We start from the raw sequence: 20,845 nt of genomic DNA, 5'->3' as shown, positions 1-20,845 counted from the left end.
CTCAAACGGTTATAAAGATATGAAGGTCAAAAAGTCGTAAATTTTAAGACTGACTGACAGACTTATAGTACCTAAACCTAACCTACTTCCAGATGACCTAGAAGGATGAAATTTGGAATCCAGCTCAGTTATTGTGTGAAAGCGTAGGAAAAAATCTAAAAATAAAAAAAAGTTATAAAATAGGGGGTGTCCCCATACAAAAAAACCATTTTTTATTGTGACTGACATATAAGTACCTAAACCTAACCTACTTCCAGATGACCTAGAAGGATGAAATTTGGAATCCAGCTCGGTTATTGTGTGTAAGCGTAGGAAAAAATCTAAAAACAAAAAAAAGTTAATAAATAGGGGGGGTCCCATACAAAAAACCTGTAATACGCGCTAAACAACCGGCCAACGGTGTGTCGTTGGCGGCGCGCGGCACCACATAATTAATACAAACAACAGAAGTAAAAAACATGCAGTGGAAACACAAGAAAAAACATTAAATCTCAATACCTGCCTAGTTTTCTTTACAAAAAGTATTGATATTCCATCAAAAACATAAATGTAAAAAAGGAGAGCCAAGTTCAATACAAAAATTATGCTTGGCTGTGGGGTTCGCCGCAAAAAGAATGGAGATCTAAATGAGTGCCAAGTTCTATGCAAAATCCAAATATGTATTTATAGGAACAAAATAACATTATAAACAAGTATTAAACTCTATTTCTTTGCTTTATTGGATACCTATAACAATTGCTGTTATTTTAAAAAAATGTGAGATCTTAAAGTAGGTTAGATTTGGCTTGGCCAGTTTTTATCAGAATTACAAAATATATATGTTGAATAACTTTATAAAATGACTGATGTAATGAAAACTGGCCAAGTCAAATCTAACCTGCTTTAAGATCTCGCATTTTTTTTAAATAACAGCAATTGTTATAGGTGCGGCGGAGGTATAGTTATACCTCCGCCGCACTCCTAGGTACCTACCTACAACTATTTCACTAAACTTAATCCAGTAATATAACTGTATCACTAAACTAAAGACGTATTATAGTTATATTCCTAGTAAGATAGTAATGAATCGCTTTCGTATAACTATGTTACGACATATAATTATATCCCTAGGGTTATAACTATATAACGGCTTTGTCTATCTTACTGCGACATATCCATTACATATATGTAGTTTAAAGATGTTGCCAGATTTTGTCAAATCCCACGACCTGACCGCTACCGCCGCGAGTCGTGGTATCACGCCAGTTTACATATTAGACTAAAACTGTATTTATTTATATTGCTTGCTTAATTTTTAATTGTCCAATGTAACTGTGATCTCAGACTTCTCCAATGTTTGTAGATAACATTAATAAACATGCGTAACCGCAGATTACGATTTTATTGAGAGGCGATTTCGAACGTGCATGCAAATTTAATCAAACAAATTTTGCGTATGTGATTATTTTCGATCGCTCTATATTTGTAGGTACTCGTATATTAAATGATTTATTTAATATTACAAAAATAAAAGAATTAACAAAATAATTAAACTTAAAATTAAAATTAAAACATCGCTCTTATTCAATTTCTAGCGACCGAAAGAAAAAAACAGCTGATTTCGCTCCCCGCTAGCTCTGTATTAAAGTTATGTTTACACATCAATGCATGACAAAAGCGTTCATAGATTTGCTGCAAGTGCTAAGGAAATGTGTAGTACTTATCGCTAATCAATGTGTAAACAGGCAAGCGATGGGAATGAATGCTAGTCCAGTAAAACGTGCGTGGAGTGCATCGACGTTGGCACTCGACAGACCATAGCCGGCGCACATTAAACACTCACAGATACCACTTATCTGGCTAGAACCCAGTCAGTTTAATAGATGTTGTGACTGTTAAGTACACAAATACTATAAGTACGAGTATTTACGTATTATGATTATTCGAATAATCTATTACGCATCGTGGTCGTGTTCACTTGCTTAAAGTAATTAAAGTTGTTTTAAAGCGACGTATTTCGTGTTGAATACTATTAAAAATTTAGACGATGCAAATCAATTGCCAGAGTACCTAATCTCTGGCAGTGTCACCATGGGATATGGTATATGGTGCCATGTAAATGTAAATAAATATCTGACGAAAAACTGCTCTCATATACCTAATCGTGGTCAATGGAAACAGCCAATGACGTAAACAAACCACTACACCGCCGCACAAGTATCATACAATAATCACGTACCATCTTATAAAGACCGTGTGTTTTTAATTTTTTTTTTGATTATTTAGAACACAAACAGTCATAATAAACATATTACATACGTTGTACACAATGTACAGAAACTGAGAGATGATACAAACGAATTATAATGTTAAATTATTAATGTTATTATATTAGTATTTTAATAATGATTAACTAACCATTTGTGTCAAAAAATACAAATTTGTTTAAAGTGCTGCATCCCCCCCGTCTATTTGCACTTGCTTTTGAGTCAATACTGTGCCAGCGAGATTGGCGCCATCTTTGCAGGCTCGTACATAATTATAATATCAAAGTCGATCGTTTTATTGTTGCGACACGATTACCTTTTACAAGCCCACGTGCAGCGGCATGTTCAACGATATGTTCTTTATTACTTGTTACTTGATTATTATAACGCCTTTATCCAGCCATAAACATCGCATTATTCATACATTAGAGGACTTCATCAGATATATATTATACTAGACGTTCCCCCGGCTCCGCTCGTATTATATGAGTAAACTAAATATTTAGAAATACATTAATACTACTTTATTGTAAGACAGTGCTCTTCATAGTACCGATATTTTTGATGATACAGATAGATATACGTAATCTAATAAAAGTGCGAAAGCACTCAACAATTGTGAGCTAACTTGGTCTTAGTCACAGTCCTTAAAGCCGGACAGCTGAGGGCGTTGACTTCGTAAGTCTTCCGGTTTCACCTATCACTCGAACAAAAACAAGGCAATTCAATAGCGATTCACTCCCGCTGCGATAGTTTAGTATTTCTTTCATAGAAGGCAGATTAACGAGCAACATAGTCGCGAGTATGTTTAATTCATAACTACTGGTAATGAGTAATGAGCATTTCAGTTTTTGAAACTGTTAATATTCACTCTCACTGAGAATTTGACCAATCGATCTTCAATATATAAAATCTTCAGGGATATAAAATCTTATAGAAACAAGCCTCGCATAGATACTAGCGTTTCCTGCCAGCGATTTCATACAAAATTGCTTACCGCACATGACGCGATCGATTTTGCATACAACCACTTGAACCGCTGCGCCGCGTGCGAGACATGTCGACATATAGTCTTGTGTCCCTACGCTTCACTGACCTAGTACAGAATGGTTATCAGTACAAAACTGTCAGATATTTTGATTTTAAATTTAAAAGATCATGGAAACGCTGTGATCTACGTATTGTAATTACTTTCTGATCTATGGAGCTATCTAAATTATCAGTAGCTAGTTTTATTGCCCAATCGTATTTGTACAGAAACCTGGCCTAACAACCAAAATTCAAGCATAACACGTAAAATTCTCAATTCCAGAGATTTCCTACTAGACGAAGCAAATGGACTCCTACCAGAAGACAAGCTAACGATATTCTGCGAAGTGTCAGTAGTCGCGGACAGTATAAACATCAGCGGACAGAGCAACGTGGTGCAGTTCAAAGTGCCCGAGTGCCGGCTCTCGGACGACCTGGGCGCGCTGTTCGACAACGAGCGGTTCTCTGACGTCACGCTGGCGGTCGGCGGCAGGGAGTTCCAGGCGCATAAAGCGATATTAGCAGGTAAAAATCTCATTCAATTCAATGAAATATTAGTTGGTACTAACATCAAGACGCTTCACTGACCATCGACAAACCTTATGCCTTTAAAATAAAGTTTAAGAATTGTCATCTAAGCCCCATTTAGACGTCTCTCCATTTAAACTTGCATGCCATTTTTGTTACATTGCGGTATAGCCTGTGCGGAAAGAGTCATGAAATTGTATGGGATCCAATACATTCTACGACTCTTCTCTTTCCGCACAGACTCTATTTGGTTGATCGACTGAATTCTCTGTAGTTAGCAATGTATCGAATATTGCATGCAAGTTCTTGAACCGTCTAGATGGGGCTTTAACATCGTGAACGATGGTACCCAAACCCATGTTTAACTTCTCTTCTCAATTGTTCTTTGTCTGTATGAATTTTGTCACGGCCGCGGCACGTAACGCACTTATGTATACGCTCTAGTACCTACTTACAGTGGCTACAGGTTATCTACTTATATAAAAAGTTGACCCGGGACTGTAATATTAAACATATTTATACCTAAGGTTACTTATAATTATCTATCCGTTCGTATCTATATCCATCCTACAGATAACAATGTGCATTTGTGCAGTATAAAACACGAAAAGAATATCAGTTGGGCAATTACATGAAAATTCGATAAACTCGTTAGTAATAGGTATGTTCATATTGTTCAGTTAGCACTAATAACTCGCAGCGAGTCTATACGATAACAATAATATCACAAACGCGGTTATAGGAGCTCAGAATTTCCGCTCAGTTTTTCCTCTCTTATTATACCTAAATACAACGCAATTCTGGTTTTGTTGTTTTGACGTATGACGCATTAGGAAATATCCCGAAGGACTCGTTTCACATATTCTTATCGTTATTTCGTTATTGACCCCAATTTCTTTTACGCTTTTGTTTCCTAATAGTCTAAAAAACGTTTTGTCCGGTTTACAAGTGGGTTTACAGAATTTATACTACATTTTTGACTAGGTTACATTACAACATACATAAATATTGTATTCTATTCTTATGATAGTTATGATGTAATGCGGTTTTAGTTATATGTTTATCTTTATCTTATGAGTCTTATTATGACATGAAGGTATACAAATGATTAACAGTTTTCAAACAAAGTAATTTGAAAGACATCATCATCATCATCTCAGCCATAAGACGTCCACTGCTGAACATAGGCCTCCCCCTTGGATCTCCATACGTGCCGGTTGGAAGCGACCCGCATCCAGCGTCTTCCGGCGACCTTAACAAGGTCGTCTGTCCATCTTGTGGGTGGACGTCCTACGCTGCGCTTGCTAGTCCGTGAAAGACAGATAAACAATAACTATACAACCCTTTACTTTATCTCTCAAAGTGAAACCGAACAATCAGGGCATCCAGCCTACATTCTAGTCACTAGGGCTTGCTCCCAAATTGGTGTACCAGAAAGTTCGAAACGAGAGCAAATTACTGCTGCACCCAAAAGAGTAGAAAAAAAAAGTAGGACGGTACTCGGTGCCTGCACTTTTCTAGTCCGCTTCGTCATGAAAGATACTTACTTTTAGATAACAATAACTGTTTTTAAGTGGCACATTCGTCAGCTTTGGACCGCCGGACAATGCGAGAAATATAACAGTACCTATATCTAATAACCATATTGTAAACATTGGTGTAAGGGGAAAGGGGAAACTGCTTCACGCAGTCTCTCCTCGGCCTCTAGCCGAAATGGGTGCGCAATTTTTTTTCTTCAAATGGGTACCGATTTTTCGGTTAGCGATAAGCGATAAGGCCCTGCGTACAATTTTTTGTACATATTCCAAAATCTATTTTGAACTTTTATTGTGTAACTAAGGCTTCCAATTTCTAAAACAAAACAATTGCTTCTGGGTGTCAGGAGGGTAAAGTAGGAATCGTCTTTATCCTTATTGATGATTTTTAGCTAAAAATAACTTGTTTTACAATCGCCCTTGTAAACGTATTGTTTGTTTATTGCGTTTTCGTTAACGGCTATTTAGATGCTTAAAGATTCTTAGTGTAGGTAGATTACATTGTTAAATGTATTTATGTATATTGTATACAATACAATAAACGATAGATACTCAGGATACAGGTGTATGACTCGATCTAAATTTATACAGATTGAAAATCTATTTCCCAATTAGTTGGGCATCGTTACAAATGAGTTAATTGTTAATTAATAACGTTGAACATGCCGGCCGGTAGAGCGGAAAAGTTACGTCAGGTCTCGGTTAGAGCTGTAACAGATTAGGAAGAATTTTTATGGCAACCGATTTCTAATGGAAAATTATATGTTCTGTAAAGTTCTGCTTAAACATCTTACCATTTCTTAACTTTATCTAGTTCTTAATTTTTGATAGAACCGATACACGTATAAACGTAAATAACCCGTTAGCTTGCTGACTTGCATGTCTGCTTTAAATATCAAATCATTTAAGCATCATGCAAGAATACAGTCAAGTGGGTGTTGTCAAATACATACATTTCATAGAACAGTGTATTCAGCCAGCTAATGGGCATGCAAATCTTATACAATTAAATAAAACGAATTCCCGCTTAATAAAAATAACAAAACTGCTTTTTAATTTTATATTCAGTTCGTCTAAGTCACAGAACTCTGCCTAGACTTTGATGTATTGCAGTGAAAAGTGTTGCATTGTCATTATAAATGTCATAAATATTTTCAAATTGGCGTTAATTGTGTTCCCCTATTAACATACGTTGTCGTACAATTCCAGCGCGGAGTCCCGTGTTCGCGGCCATGTTCGAGCACGAGATGGAGGAGCGCAAGCGCAACCGCGTGGACATCACGGACGTGGACCACGAGGTGCTGCGCGAGATGCTGCGCTTCATCTACACCGGCCGCGCGCCCAACCTGGACAAGATGGCCGACGACCTGCTCGCCGCCGCCGACAAGGTAACATGAGATATTAGTTAGTGTCGATTGGTGGAAGTTCGTCAAAGGACAGGAACACTCGAAAGCTCTAATCAAAGGGTTCAACAGCAAAACTTCTAAGGAGCGTCTAGGGCTCAAGAGACAAAACCTGCGCGGTGACTAGAATATTGACTGGACATTATAAGTTGGACAAACACGTATTTCAATTCGAAAAGAAACAAGAACCGACACGCAAGTTCTGCCAGGAGTCAGGGGAGACTGGCATGCACATTCTCTGCTCCTGTGGACCACTAATGTCCAAAGTCCAAAAGAAGTACCTACATCCCAATAATAATAATAGCTGTACTGGGCATTTTCCGCAAATCGACAACCATTGTGCCTATTTTGCGTGAAAACGAGGTAGCACTACTAGAGATGGGTAATTACCCGGGTAAATAACCGAGAGCGGGTATTTATCCGGTATATACCCGATATTTACCTACCCGCGGGTAAATACGCGGGTATTTTCGTTTTTCTTCTAAATTTGATGTGTTTTATGGTATGTGAGTATAAATAAGATTAATTAAAGTAATTATTTATAATGTTACATAAAATGTATGTTCAAACTAATTACGAAAAGATTGATATGAGGTGAAGTTCGATTTTAACATATCAGTCCAATTATGAAAATCGTGTAAAATCATTCCCTGGCTTCCACAAATGTTTTAAAACGCTTTTGATATACGTTAGAAAGATGAAAATAAAGACTACTTATGAATGATAATAAAAAAAAATTGTGCAGTGTCACAACTTGGGAAGCTCATAAATCAAATACAGTTAGTTTTAGGACAAAAATGTATATAACCTTATTTGTAGGAATTTCTGTCTACTTTAGTTTGTACATACAACACTTTTCGATATTAATAACAGATTCCAAGAAATATGAAAAAGTTCACCTTTACTCCCCCTCCCCCCCCCCCCCCACACCCCCCGCCGACCGAATTTCGAATATGTATTATCAACGTATAAGTACGATAATTTACTCAAATCTAAAAAAATACTCTAATGACGGCCTTTTTTTAAATATTTATCAAAATTGTACTTAAAATTCCTTAGTTACAACTGCAAGTTTCACTAAACCATTTAATTTGAAATGACACACAATAATTACAACCATTAACTCGGTTTATATCTCCAATTTAACACAAATCGACATGTGCAACAAGAAATGAATCTACCCGTCCATTTGGGTAGATACGGGTAGATGGGTATTTACCGGGTATTTACCTGGGTGGGTAAATTGGGTAAATACCCGCGACCCATCTCTAAGCACTACTCTAGCCACCCCAGCTCCTTCATGAAATCTAGCAGTGTCTTCAGGTTGCTAACTGCCTCCTTCAGGGTGCACGGAGTCTCTAGGTTATTGGTTCCTGTTTTCTCTTACTTATTCCATGCACGCTCTGCACATGGGGCTGTCTATTTTACCCATAGTAGATGTTAGTGTGTTAAGTATGTGTGTATGTAATCCTACTAATTTGCGTAGTACGTGTCTGGGTGTTTTCAGTTGTATTTTGGTGAGCTTGTAGTTTTGACATGAGGACATCACGATTTCTTTTTCTGCATAGCATTGAGTGAAATCTCGTCTAGTTAAAACTGTACCTATGGGGGATAACATTTTTGCTAATCTCAAAGCAGGGCTTTGTTTAATTGAACTGGTCCCCGTATCATAATTAACAGATATGTGTCCGTTCCAGTACGCGCTGGAGCGGTTAAAAGTGATGTGCGAGGAAGCGCTGTGCCTCAACCTGTCCGTGGAGACGGCGGCCGACACGCTCATCCTGGCCGACCTGCACTCCGCCGACCAGCTCAAGGCGCAGACCATAGACTTCATCAACACGTTAGTATACAGCCACATAAGAGCTCATACGAGGAGAAACCCTTGATTGCTGAGGTCGCTGTCATCGAAATCGATGTGGAGGACTATATATGTTATTCTTTTCTTTGGATATTAGGGTGATATTGCTGTCCAATTTCTTTGTCCAATGTGTGACTCACATTTTGCGTAGTGAAAAAGTGAGACGCAACGCAATGTACCTACATTGGACCAAGATATTAAATAGGTGGAATGCCAACCTTAGTTGTAACTTGTAACATAGGTAAAAATATTTTTGGTATCCTAATGCTCAGATACGGCTTCATAAGTGCATATTTGGCATCCGACTTTTGGCTAAGAAAGAAACTCCTACCATCCGTAAAACGATATGTAGTTTTGTTAAATCATCACGAGACTAAGGGTTGATTTACAGGGCGCGCGAACTCGTATGCGATTTTAGTTACATTGAGGGACTATTGGTGACATCCAATTCAGCCGACCAATCAAAAACCGCAATGTAATGAAAGTCGCATGCCAGTTCTCGCACCGTCTAAAGCCTTAATGAATTCGATATCTCAAATACACGGTGATGCGACGTGGCAATATATAAAAGCTGGTGTTTGCAGGTCGCACGCGACGGACGTGATGGACACGGCGGGCTGGAAGAACATGATCTCGTCGCACCCGCACCTCATCGCCGAGGCGTTCCGCGCGCTGGCCACGCAGCAGCAGCAGATCCCGCCCATCGGCCCGCCGCGCAAGCGCGTCAAGCAGGCCTAGGCGGCCGCCGGCCACCGAGCCTGAACATATCCCGAGGAACGACGGACATGCGCGACACGATTCCCTACGTGCCAATGTTCGGTGTGGACGCAAACACCGCCCGTTTTGCCCTCTTCAAACTTCTACGCTTGAGAGTTTCACTTTGGGGTGGGGACGGAGATTTTTGTCAAAATGGCTATCTTTGACGACTATGTTTGTCCTGCCTTGTGTGAGAAAATTTAAAGTACAGAAGCGAAGTGAGGCGAGTAGATAGGCGGGATATCGGTGTGCGTGGCTGGAAAAATATGCGGACATTTATAGTACCGCTCGCCTTTTGCCTCAGGAAAACTGGCGTCGTCCGTTTATTATCTGGCGTGTATCCGATACGAATGTTGAGTTGAGGACGCGTCGTATGGCATTCGACGGGCCGTAATGTAGTGGCGACGAGTGCGGTGGACCATTTGGTGTAGTCGTGGATCCCCGGATTCATCCTTTTGTTTACTATGATTGATCTCAAGACGATATTCGATCCTAATGTTTTTGTCTCTCGCGGTCGGCTAGTGGCGCCGCTTTATTATTATTACTTTTAATGTGTAGATTTACGGAGTTTGGACGCTTTTTGCGCGTTGCCGTAGTTCGGATGTAGCGGAGGTTATCGATATGTGTTAAGGCTTGGAGTTATCTTTTTTATGCATGTCGTTTATGTGGAAATTCTCTTGCACTGTTGCGGTTATGTTTTTGTGTAAATTATTGCTATTGTATAACGAATACGAAGCTCATGTCTAGAAAATACCCAATATCCATGTCATGTAAATTTAATCATATGATTACGCGAAATTATCGGCTAACAATTATTTTTTATTTAATGTAACGAATCAAATATTTAATTAAAAGTAGCGACTTTTCAGTTCGGATAATCATAATCAAATTGAATTTATTCAATAAAATAATCTCATTCCCGTGAATAATATCCATTACATAAGATTTCTCGGTAGACGTTTAAAAGTAGGAACTTTTGAACATAACGGTTGCAGTAGAATGGTATTTGAATGCAATAAATCTGAAAAGCTCGCGTTGCGTAGGGTTGCCCGCAACGGTGTCTCAGGCGGCATTTATGAACTAAGGAATTGTCCGCGTGAGACACCGATGCTGTAACCCTGCGGGTAGCATTTGTAGAAGCCTAGGTGACTCGAGTGATTGTAAGAAGTCTATTGAAATCGTTGGTATTGTATATAGATGAGCTACGATCCCACCATTAAAGTAAAAATATTTCTAAGTACTAAATTGTAAGTGGTATCACAGGTGAAGCCGTCATTTTTTATTGCATCATAAAAATATTCCAATCAAATGTTGTGATGTTTATTAAATTTTCCATAGTTATTACAAACACACATACACAAGTTTTTTGTTTTCATTATTTATATGTACGGATAATTTAATTTGAGTGAAGTATGTATTAAAAGTATTGTGTAGTTGGTTGCGCTTCGTCGATTGTATCGCGAGTCACCACCGTCGGCGGTACGTCGACCGATCTTGCTCACTTGATTCATCCATATTTGTTGATCCGAAATTTGAATCATTCATTAATAACCCCGACCACTTTGTTGTTTAAACATCATCCTAAATTGCTATGTGTCAACAGATATTATGATAATATATCGCTTCAATCAGTAGTAGTCGCAAACGAAGCAAATGTTAGTAATATCTGTTGATACACAGTAATATTTTAACAAAACATTTGTAAGACTTGTGTGAGTTTGATCTACCCAAGTTAGGTAACTTTGTATTGTTAAACATTGTGGCCAATAAATAGTAATACAAACATTTTATACCCATGTCCGGAGTTGTTCGTGTAATTAAACTTACCTTTTACATAACAACGGTCAGAATATTAACTGTGATTTTCGACATTGTCAATAAGTTGAGCAAATAAATTAAAAATGATGTAAACATTGTTATTTTCTTTACTTCCTTTGAAATAACATCTCACAATCCCTTAACCTCTTTTGTCTTTGTATGTTAAGGATCCTCAAGAATGATTTTTTCACACTACCGCACCGCACCGCGACCTTGGTGCGGTAGTGTTATGGCTTTTAACTTTGCACAGAAAAGAACGGAGTGTCCAAAGAGCATAATATGCAGATAATATGGGAGTGAGTGAGACAGAAATTTGACATTACCACACTTTGTCATTGTAAATGCCATACAAAGTGAGCTTGTTCAGAATTTAGGTACACATTAATTATAGACCGACCGCTTAACTCAGTCCTCGCCTGCGCGGTGAGGACTCAGTTAAGCGGTCGGTCTATAGATGACCTACTCCTGAAAATTTTTAGGTATAGTCTGTTCGGAAAGAGAAGAGTCGTGGAATGTATTGTGCCCCATACATTCCGCGACTCTTCTCTTTCCGAACAGACTCTAGATAGTCGAGCCAATGGATCTACCCATGTCTCTAATCGCTGCAGGCTGCAGATCACCTGCAAACTTCTACTTGTGCCTTTATTTTAGGATCCTAGGTTGTTTTGTTTTTAACTTTCCACAGTAAAATAAATCTTATGTTCGTTGCTTTTCAAGTGTAGTGAGAAATATATAAACTGGTCAAACAACTTTGTCCGTAGAAAAAAGCACGAAATTCAAATTTTTAATTGGACTACCCTATGGTCCTTGCCGCTTTTTTTCTAATGACGGAAACGGCTATAGTTTAGCCACTGAAATAAATGGAAATAATACAGGTCCTTGAGTATTATATGTATATTTTGATCTATAATAAACTGTCTGTAGTGGTCAACAGACGACCGCATCGGACCGCGAGTTTAGTGCGGTGCAGGACACGTGTCGATCTTGTGTGGTGCGGTTGTGTGTTTCGGCTTTAATAACACGAGGACAGGACACTGACACTGACAGTTCAGATTGATATTTGGCTTGGAAGCGCGGGACTTCGTTTGTCTTTACATTATTTGCAAAATAAACTTAATATTAATAGTAAAAGGAGCATCAGCTTCTATTCCCTTTTCGATATTTGTGCAGCGAAAGTATCGTTTTTTCCAATAGTATCAAATAGAATCCGCTCTTCCATTGTATAGTTTAAGAAATTTCTTTAATTATAGTTTTGTTTAGAACGTAAGCATCTTCTTTCGTCAATATTCTACATAATTTAGCACAAATGAGTGATACTCCTGAGACACCTCGAAGGACTGTGAGAAGAAGGAATAAACCTCAAAAATATGGAGATTTTATGGAATTATCTCCAGTGAAACGCCAAGTACAACAAGACACTAGTTCGGATGAAGACAACGATTTTGATGGTGTGCCCTCGCAAAAACCTACAGGTTGGTGCTTTTATATGATCGGGAATGTGATATTTTATAGATATTTCTAATCTATATTTGAGTATTAAACTTTGTTAATTAATAAAACATCATCACATGTGTAAATCTTATATCAGTTTAACTGTAAACATTGTTTAGGGCTAACATTAGTTTTTGCCTACTATAATAAGGGAAAATATTTAGTATGAAAAATACTATAGAGGCTTTTGTTTTTGAAATAGGGTGATTTTTAAGGTGTCATTATTTATAATTTTTCAGCTTTATTCACGAATGATGATGTTGAAGGGCAAGACATGTTTAAGTTTAAGTCGCGGCATACCAAGCACGACTTACAGAATAAAGTGAGAGATCTCCAGAGTAATTCTCCAAGATTAGAGTCTCCTTTGAAGACTCCTCAAAAGAATATGCACTTGGACTCTGTTAAGAAAGTTACTGAGGCTACACCTAAAGTTGTTAAGGATATTATAAAGAAGAGTAAGTTGAATTTATTTTGTTTTTGTAGCTTTCATGTGAGCTGTCTCTATTTTAGTAATTTTAGCTTGTTTCAGGGAAGCCACACATAACTAAATATGGCTAAAATGTGAATCTATGTTTGTGTTAATTCTCAAGAACATGTAAAGTTACGAGAATAGAATAGAATATACTAATTATTTGGAATATACTATAAAATAAAAAATATTATTTTTACCTGGTTGAAGCGGACTTGCGCGATTTCCATGCCGATAACTGGCGGGAGATGGCACAGGATTGAGACAACTGGCGTGTACTCGTGTCGGAGGCCAAGACTCATTTTGGGTTGTTGAGCCATTAACACATTCAATACCACTAAGTGCTACGGGTTACGCTCGTAGCGCGTAGCCACGGTTTCGTCGTATGTAGCGCGTAGTCGCTACGAACAGTGTACCCAACAGTCGGGTTCTTGGTGTTGAATGTGTTAAGTAGTAGTCAGGGCCGGATTAACCCTAAGTCAAAGTAGGCAACTGCCTAGGGGCCCCGGCTCGTCTAGGGGGCCCCGGCGGCTCACCGTGCACCAAATAAAATTTTCTTCCATAGGGTCCTAATTCATGAGTAATTTTTTAATTCTTATAATGAGTATACTTTGTTATTGTTTTTTTCGATCCATTCTTTAAATTAATGAAATACTGTAATAAAATTGAAGCAATACGTTACAGTTTACGGGGCGTATTCTGCGTACCTATTGTAAAGTTGTAATAATAGAGATTTTCAAGAAAAATAGTTAATTTTTTTTCGAACAACCAACAACTTTTAGGTTAGTTCGACTCAGAATCACGAGGACTATTGATTAAAACTAAGAAAAAGAAAGAAGACGAACGTGTCCCCAGTTTTTCATAGGAATGCTCGACCTTTAGCCTCACTTTTTACCTCAATTTACCATTGGTTTGTGTTCCACATCTCCTCTACTTCAGCTTAGCCTTTGGCCTCGCTGCGCCAAGCTTGGCCTGCGGTCTCGCTTTTTAATACAATAGACATTGGTTCGTGTCTGTGCTCAACTAAGTATATATCCTGAAACCTGATGAAGCACGGCTTCGCATGAAAGCTTGCCTCACTGGGGAGTTCGGACTTTTAGGCCCTGATGAAGATCGATACCCGGCCTTTTAACACGTTTTCACAATTTGTGAAAAAAAATTCGCGCTCGCTGCGCTCGCGTTTATTTTTGGTTCTTTAGTTGTATCATCGACATGTTAGCTTGACTGGTGAATGAATAGAGTTAGACCAAAGTATGCAATGATTTTGATAGCATACGCAGTGCAAGTATTATTTATACGTCATAATTTCATAGAAGTTTTGACGTTTAAAATAACACTTGCACTGCGAGTGCTATCAAAATTGTTACAGCCTTATCTTGGTCTAACTCTAGTAATTTAAGTGATTTTAACATAACATCACTATGATATGGATAGGGATTCTAATCATGTGGCTCGGCGTTTGATCTTATGGTCGGACAATCGCTGTTCAGCCTCGCAAAATATTAACTATTGCGAAAATCAACTTTGCGGCACTATAGTTGAGCTTAGCTTTCCTCGCTTAAAATTTGCCAATAGAGGTAGATAGGAAAGTGACGCTGAAGCTCACATCTTTGGTATTCCACTGGAAATTGACCTTAAGCCTAACGGGCTCTCCCCACACTTGACGCGACGCGGAATCGGCCAAAACCGATAGAATAAGCTTTAAGTCCACGCAATAAGAGCGAAAAAGACATCGTTCGATTAAGATCGGCTTGGCCGACGCTGAAGATTGAAATTATAACGCAAATTTATTTCCCTGTACTGAATATGCTGTGTGCAGAATTGACTGTGGGGGCCCCAAGCCTCGTACTGCCTAGGGGCCCCGACATGCTTAATCCGGCCCTGGTAGTAGTAGTAATTATTTGGAAGAATATGTGTATACAAAGGTGTCCTTATAAATAGTAACAATATTCATCCATTTGGCAAGCATTTATTAGCAACAATGACATAAAAACTGTCATTCTATTGAATTTTCCCATCCAGTTGACCTAAAAGTCAGAAGACTTTTGTAAATGTAGATCAAAAGAGCAGATAAATTTAGTTTTTGAGGTTCTTAATAGTTTCACATCTATCTATTAAGCCCTTTTATTCTGAGTTAGAGAGTATGTCTCCAAGCTCAGTGTGCCGCCTGTTAAAGGCCTCCTCTAGCTCTTTCCATTGGGGTCTGTTGTTGGCCACCCTTCTCCACTTCGGGCCCGCTGTGAGTTCCACATAACCAATTTAACTAATCTTCTAAAGTTACAAAACATTTCATAATCATAACAAATATTGACCGAATTTTCCAGGGATTGTAAAAGAAGTAGACAGTGGAAGTGATGAAGATGATTTCTCAGGCAGCAGTAGTGACTTTGTACCTGACGAGAGTGAAAATGAGGTGAGCATTTTATCATGTAGGAAATAGTTATTTACGATACAAGTGCGAAAAAGAGGAAATTCGAAACGAGTGGCGATAAATTAAAACACGACCGAAGGGAGTGTTTTAAATCGACACGAGTTGCGAATTACCTATTCGCACGTGTATCATACAACGTTTTACAGTACATATGGCCCTTTAAACTTATGACATCGCACGAAAAGTGCTATTTTACGCACTAGTGCAGGAAAATAGGACCATATGTACTGTAAATAATTATTCCAAGTCATTTTTTTTTCTTAGCTTATTTGTGTGTCCCACTGCTGGGCAAAAGCCTCTCCCCTAGTTCTCCATGACTCCCGATTAAATTAATATATTTAGTCATTTATTAAATCAATATATTTTATTTCTAAGCCACAAACATTATTGGTAGGTACATTCAAAATCCGGTCCCCTTCCAACCGGCACGTATGGAGGTCCAAGGGGGAGGCCTATGTTCAGCAGTGGACGTCTTATGGCTGAGATGATGATGATGATGACATTCAAAATCTGAAAATCTACATAAGTTGATTTGTTATGCGTCTATCATTAAATTAGTTACCTTATTATTATGTGTAATAAGTTATTACACATAACACAATGCCATGCTAATAATCACATACAGTAAGCTCCACATACAGTAGGCTTGTGTGTTGGGTACAGTCACATCCAAAAATATTGATACGAATAAGGTGCCAAAAATATAGGAGCCAATAACTATAGCAGTCAACCTACCATTATCCACACTGGCCTGTTAAATGTTGTTGTACTGGAATAAAAGCGGGTGTCCCCGTCTTGATGGACTTCAGTACATTCTCTGTTACAATTTTTCAGACTTTTGTTATCCGTTTGACTCAAATCAATAAAGACTTTTGTTATTTTCTGAATTAAAAAAAAAATTCAAACTATATTCAGGCTTCATCTGCATCATCATCAAGTGGTTCTGAAGAAGAAGAGGAAAACGATGCCCCGGTGGATACCAAGCCAGCAAGCAAAGTTCAGGGAAGGGGCAGGGGCAAGGCGCGGCCCAAAGATTCAGAGTACATTGTTACTCCAGACAATTACTTCATGATGAATTCAAGTAAAAAGGTAATATGAATGCACACAAAAATACTTAAACTTTTAATGTAGACTGATTTATAAGACATACAAAATCGGGCTCATTTCCCCGCAGTCAGATAAATAGGACAAAACTTCGTATAACTTTGTACATGAGCATGCTTGATGAAAAATTCTATAGCAGTTAAAAGGTTAATGTAGCAAAAGAAAGTGATGCAGCCGTTAAGCCAACTAAAACTACACTAAGGGCCAGTTGCACCAACCACATTTAGCGGACTGATCAACATCACTCAGCAGTCAACTTTGAAACTTCCCATACGATAAAATTTAGCGAACGCTTTAACGGTGACATACAGTTTGGTGCAATTGACCCTAAGTGAATTTCTGTTATTTCTGGCATAAGACTAAAGGCTGGTTACACTAAACTCATAAATAATGGTTGGCAATCAAGTCTTTAAGTGATTGCCAACCTTTTATTTTAGAGAAAATTACATTATTACGAGGGTCGCACTGAAATATTCGGGAATGGGACACTTAGAAATAACATAATAGAAAGAGGCATATAATTTATAAAAATGTAACTCTTTATAAAACTTTTAAGGTATATTTCATTTGGTTGTCATTTGTATTTAAGAATTACTGGCAATTTGAAAATTGTATGTCGAACATTATTTGAATTTTTGGCAAAGTGATTTTTCCGATCAAATTTTTAAACGGTTTTCAATATGCCCTCAGCGAACAAATAAAAGTTACAATGGGCTTCTGTTATTTTTTTATGAACTAGAGTTCATCGTACGCTCGTTTGCGGTTAAAATTAAATATGAAAGTCACTTTCATTTTATCCCATAGATGATCTTAAAGAAGCATGTCATTCCAAAGCGACGTCAAAAATTAAAATCGCATTTGTGCTGTTAATTAAAAAGACTGCCAAAAAAGTTGCATATCGGCAGATTTCGACATTCCTAAATATTCATATGACAACAGTAAAAAAATATTATATATATATATATATGTAAAAAAAACTTCAATTCCGTTGGCTACTCCACGAATTTCATACAAAACCACTAAGGCTCCAAAATCGCCATACAAAAAGGACTTTGGGATTATGAGCCGTGTGCATTACAGAATGATTACTTTCAAAAGAAAATTTATATGCGTGGTCAGTTTGAGATTAAGTATGCATTAAAATAAAGATTGACTGTCTAGATGCGACAGTATTCTCTATTCCCGACATTTTCAGTGCAACCCTCGTACATACCTAAAACTTGTAAGCAACCATGGTCCATAATGTCATTGGATGCGTCAGGTTGCATATACGTGTCTCATGCTGTCACATAAGTGCATCCTATTATTTTGTGGCAATGTAACCATCATACATTTATGTTTCCATAATTACCAACAACGTGGCATAACAAATATCATGTAATTCTTTTCATTAAATTATTGTATTGTATTGCTGTTTTCAGATAGCAACATCAGACCACACACTGGCAAGATTAAAGAATTTAAATCTAGACGACAACATGGAAAAAGACTATATTTCTGAAGAACACAAATCCAAAATAACAGAACTCAATCAGTCATACGAACAACTCTTTGATAAATGGATGTACATTTTAAGTGAAGACTTTAACATAGTCCTTTATGGGATTGGGTCAAAAAGATCAGTACTCCACCAGTTTCAAAAGGAAAAGTTATCTGACTATCCATGCATAGTTGTTAACGGTTTCTTCCCAAGTCTTACAATTAAAAGTATTCTAGAAACAATTGTAATGGACCTTCTAAAATGTAGCCATGTTCCATCAAACGTGGGGGATGTAGTTAAACTGATTGAAACATGGTTATTAGATGAGGATATGGAGTTGTTTCTTATAATACATAACATAGACGGTACAATGCTGCGGAACGCTAAAGCGCAAACCACACTGGCCAGCTTGTGTCAGATCAAAAATGTTCACACAATAGCAACTATTGATCATATCAATGCACCACTATGTAAGTAAACGCCTTCCTCTTTTACTTAAGTAATCATAAATAATAATAATAAATATGTGACGTTCTACGGCAAAAGGTACCTTAAGGCGGCTTGCCCTTAAGTCGCATAGCGCCGCAATAATATTGGAGCGGTGTTAATAATAGTGTAAGCGCCAACCGCCATAAGGTACCTTTAACCGTCGTGGGACGTCACATAGGATGGAATTATCATACACAATATAACACTTTAATCTCTCGCGAACGTCGAAGGGCGGAATTTAAGGTAAAAACAATGAAATTTGACCCGTTTGTGTAATTAAATATATCTTACACAAGTCGATCTAGTCCCACAGTAAGCTCAATAAGGTTGTAACGAAACTCAAACTATAGAGTTATGGCTGTCTCTTAGGCCATCTCCTGTCTCCATGATTAGCTGAAACCCAGTAGATTCCTAAAATAATCTCAGAACCCCCTTTCCAGTATGGGACCACAACAAGCTAAGCAAGTTCCGTTTTACGTGGTGGGACGTGACCACCTTCCTCCCGTACTCCGAAGAGACGTCCTACGAGAACTCTCTGATGACGCACCGCAGCGGCGCGCTGCAGCTCTCGTCGCTGAAGAGCGTGCACCAATCGCTCACCACCAACGCCAAGGGCATCTTTAACATCATCATACAGTACCAGCTGGATAACCATAAGCAGCCGCATTATCAAGGTAATACCAGTGGGGAGACACTCCTGACTTCGTTCGGCTCTGGGCTATAACCGCGAAAATCGAAGTTCGCAAATTGCGGGAATTTTTCTCTGTCACTCTAATTACGCCTTCATTGCAGTGAAGGAGAAAGATCCCCGCAATTTGCGAATTTCGGTTTTCTCGCTAGCCCCTCTGCATTGCTCCGAGCAATTATTAGGGTTAGCACCACTTGACTTCCTTGTGCGTGCACGACCACAGATAAGAAAATCACTTGAATTTTGACTACCCTAAATAGCCGAAAGGGATACTGTCATATATTAGAAAGGGATAGAATGATTCGACCCTGAATCGCTGTCAAACTTCGGGTTTGTAGGAAGTGTCCTTTCTGTACGGTAGTACGAGTACTATTATTTCTTCTGTGGTAATACCAGGCGTGGCTCACTCCGCGATTTCGTCGTGTCGCTGCAAGTACATGCGGCCCACACCAATTTTGCTGTCTAGCAGTAGTAGCAGGGGTGCGAAACTCCTGAGATCGGTCAAACTCGGCTCCGCTCGGCTCAGCATTGCTCCGAGCAATTATTAGGGTTGGCACCACTTGACTACCTTCTGCGTGCACGACCACAGATAAGATAATCACTTGAATTTTGACAACCCTAAATAGCCGAAAGGGATAGTGTCATATATTAGAAAGGGATAGCATGATTCGACCCTGAACCGCTGTCAAACTTCGGTTTTGTAGGAAGTTTCCTTTCTGTACGGTAGTACTATTATTTATTCTGTGGTAGTAGTTGCCGCGAACCGCTACGGAACGGACGCCAGTTCGCGCTTGCGCCACCTTGCGGTCATATCTGTCATGATAGACGCGTTTTGTTAGTGAATCTTCTGTACCTAGTACTATTATTTATTCTGTACATTCAATATATATGTTCTTATGACTCGCCACTGAACACCAGTGCCAAAGGCATCTTGAACATCATCAATCATACAGTATCAGATGGATAACCATAAACAGTCGCATTAACAATTTTTCTGAGTCCATAACAAGCAAGTGCAGGTAACCGACAATTTTTCAAATTCGAAGAAATTATTTTTATAGCATACTTTTTATTTCTGAACATGTTAAATCTCGAACCTCTTATAACTGGAACCTAATTGTTCGTTGCAGGTTTGCCTTTCAAGGAGCTGTATTCAAAATCGCGCGAACAGTTCCTGGTGAGCTCGGACATAGCCCTCCGAGCGCAGCTCACGGAGTTCCTGGACCACAAACTCGTGAAAATGAAGCGCACGTACGACGGCAGCGAGAACTTGTTCATACCTATCGATAATTCCTTGCTGCAGCAGTTTTTGGAGCAAAATAGTTGACGAGGGAGTTTTTGTGTGCACCTTTTGAAAAGCATGCCATTGTTTTATGTATTTATTATTAAATTATTTTTAATTAGTTCGTGTTTTGATATTCAATCTCATCAAATACTAGATACCATAGGAAAATAAGTTAAAGTGCGCACTGCATACAATTAGTAGCCCGAAAGCTTGACATAAATGAAGGCATGTCGAC

General features: G+C 38.5%; 2 protein-coding genes across 5 annotated transcripts in view; both read left to right on the top strand.

The window, feature by feature from the left end:
- The window catches only part of LOC134664436 (protein roadkill), a 78,433-nt gene extending 67,167 nt beyond the window's left edge, over positions 1-11,266 (top strand). For all 4 annotated transcript variants that reach the window (XM_063521087.1, XM_063521086.1, XM_063521085.1 and 1 more), the window contains 4 exons: positions 3,559-3,800; positions 6,548-6,726; positions 8,439-8,581; positions 9,184-11,266. In XM_063521087.1, the coding sequence (XP_063377157.1) occupies positions 3,559-3,800; positions 6,548-6,726; positions 8,439-8,581; positions 9,184-9,337 (718 nt within the window). In that variant the 3' untranslated portion in view covers positions 9,338-11,266. The remainder of the gene's footprint in view (positions 1-3,558; positions 3,801-6,547; positions 6,727-8,438; positions 8,582-9,183) is intronic.
- A 989-nt stretch (positions 11,267-12,255) lies between these two features.
- On the top strand, positions 12,256-20,728 carry LOC134664433 (origin recognition complex subunit 2). Its single transcript, XM_063521080.1, has 7 exons — positions 12,256-12,645; positions 12,904-13,119; positions 15,458-15,546; positions 16,480-16,653; positions 18,090-18,618; positions 19,078-19,311; positions 20,456-20,728. Exons 1-7 carry the CDS (start codon positions 12,480-12,482, stop codon positions 20,650-20,652), a joined length of 1,605 nt encoding a protein of 534 aa, XP_063377150.1. The 5' UTR covers positions 12,256-12,479; the 3' UTR covers positions 20,653-20,728.
- The last annotated feature ends 117 nt before the right edge of the window (positions 20,729-20,845 follow it).

Source organism: Cydia fagiglandana, chromosome 5, assembly GCF_963556715.1.
Source record: "Cydia fagiglandana chromosome 5, ilCydFagi1.1, whole genome shotgun sequence".
NCBI classification, from domain to species: domain Eukaryota; kingdom Metazoa; phylum Arthropoda; class Insecta; order Lepidoptera; family Tortricidae; genus Cydia; species Cydia fagiglandana.
This window is presented reverse-complemented; position numbering and strand designations above follow the sequence as displayed.

Excerpts from the sequence above, each read along its gene's own strand:
- LOC134664433 (XM_063521080.1), top strand. The coding sequence starts at position 12,480 with ATGAGTGATACTCCTGAGACACCTCGAAGGACTGTGAGAAGAAGGAAT. Across the intron at positions 12,646-12,903 it reads GCCCTCGCAAAAACCTACAG|CTTTATTCACGAATGATGAT; the intron begins GTTGGTGCTTTT and ends ATAATTTTTCAG. Across the intron at positions 16,654-18,089 it reads TGATGAATTCAAGTAAAAAG|ATAGCAACATCAGACCACAC; the intron begins GTAATATGAATG and ends TGCTGTTTTCAG.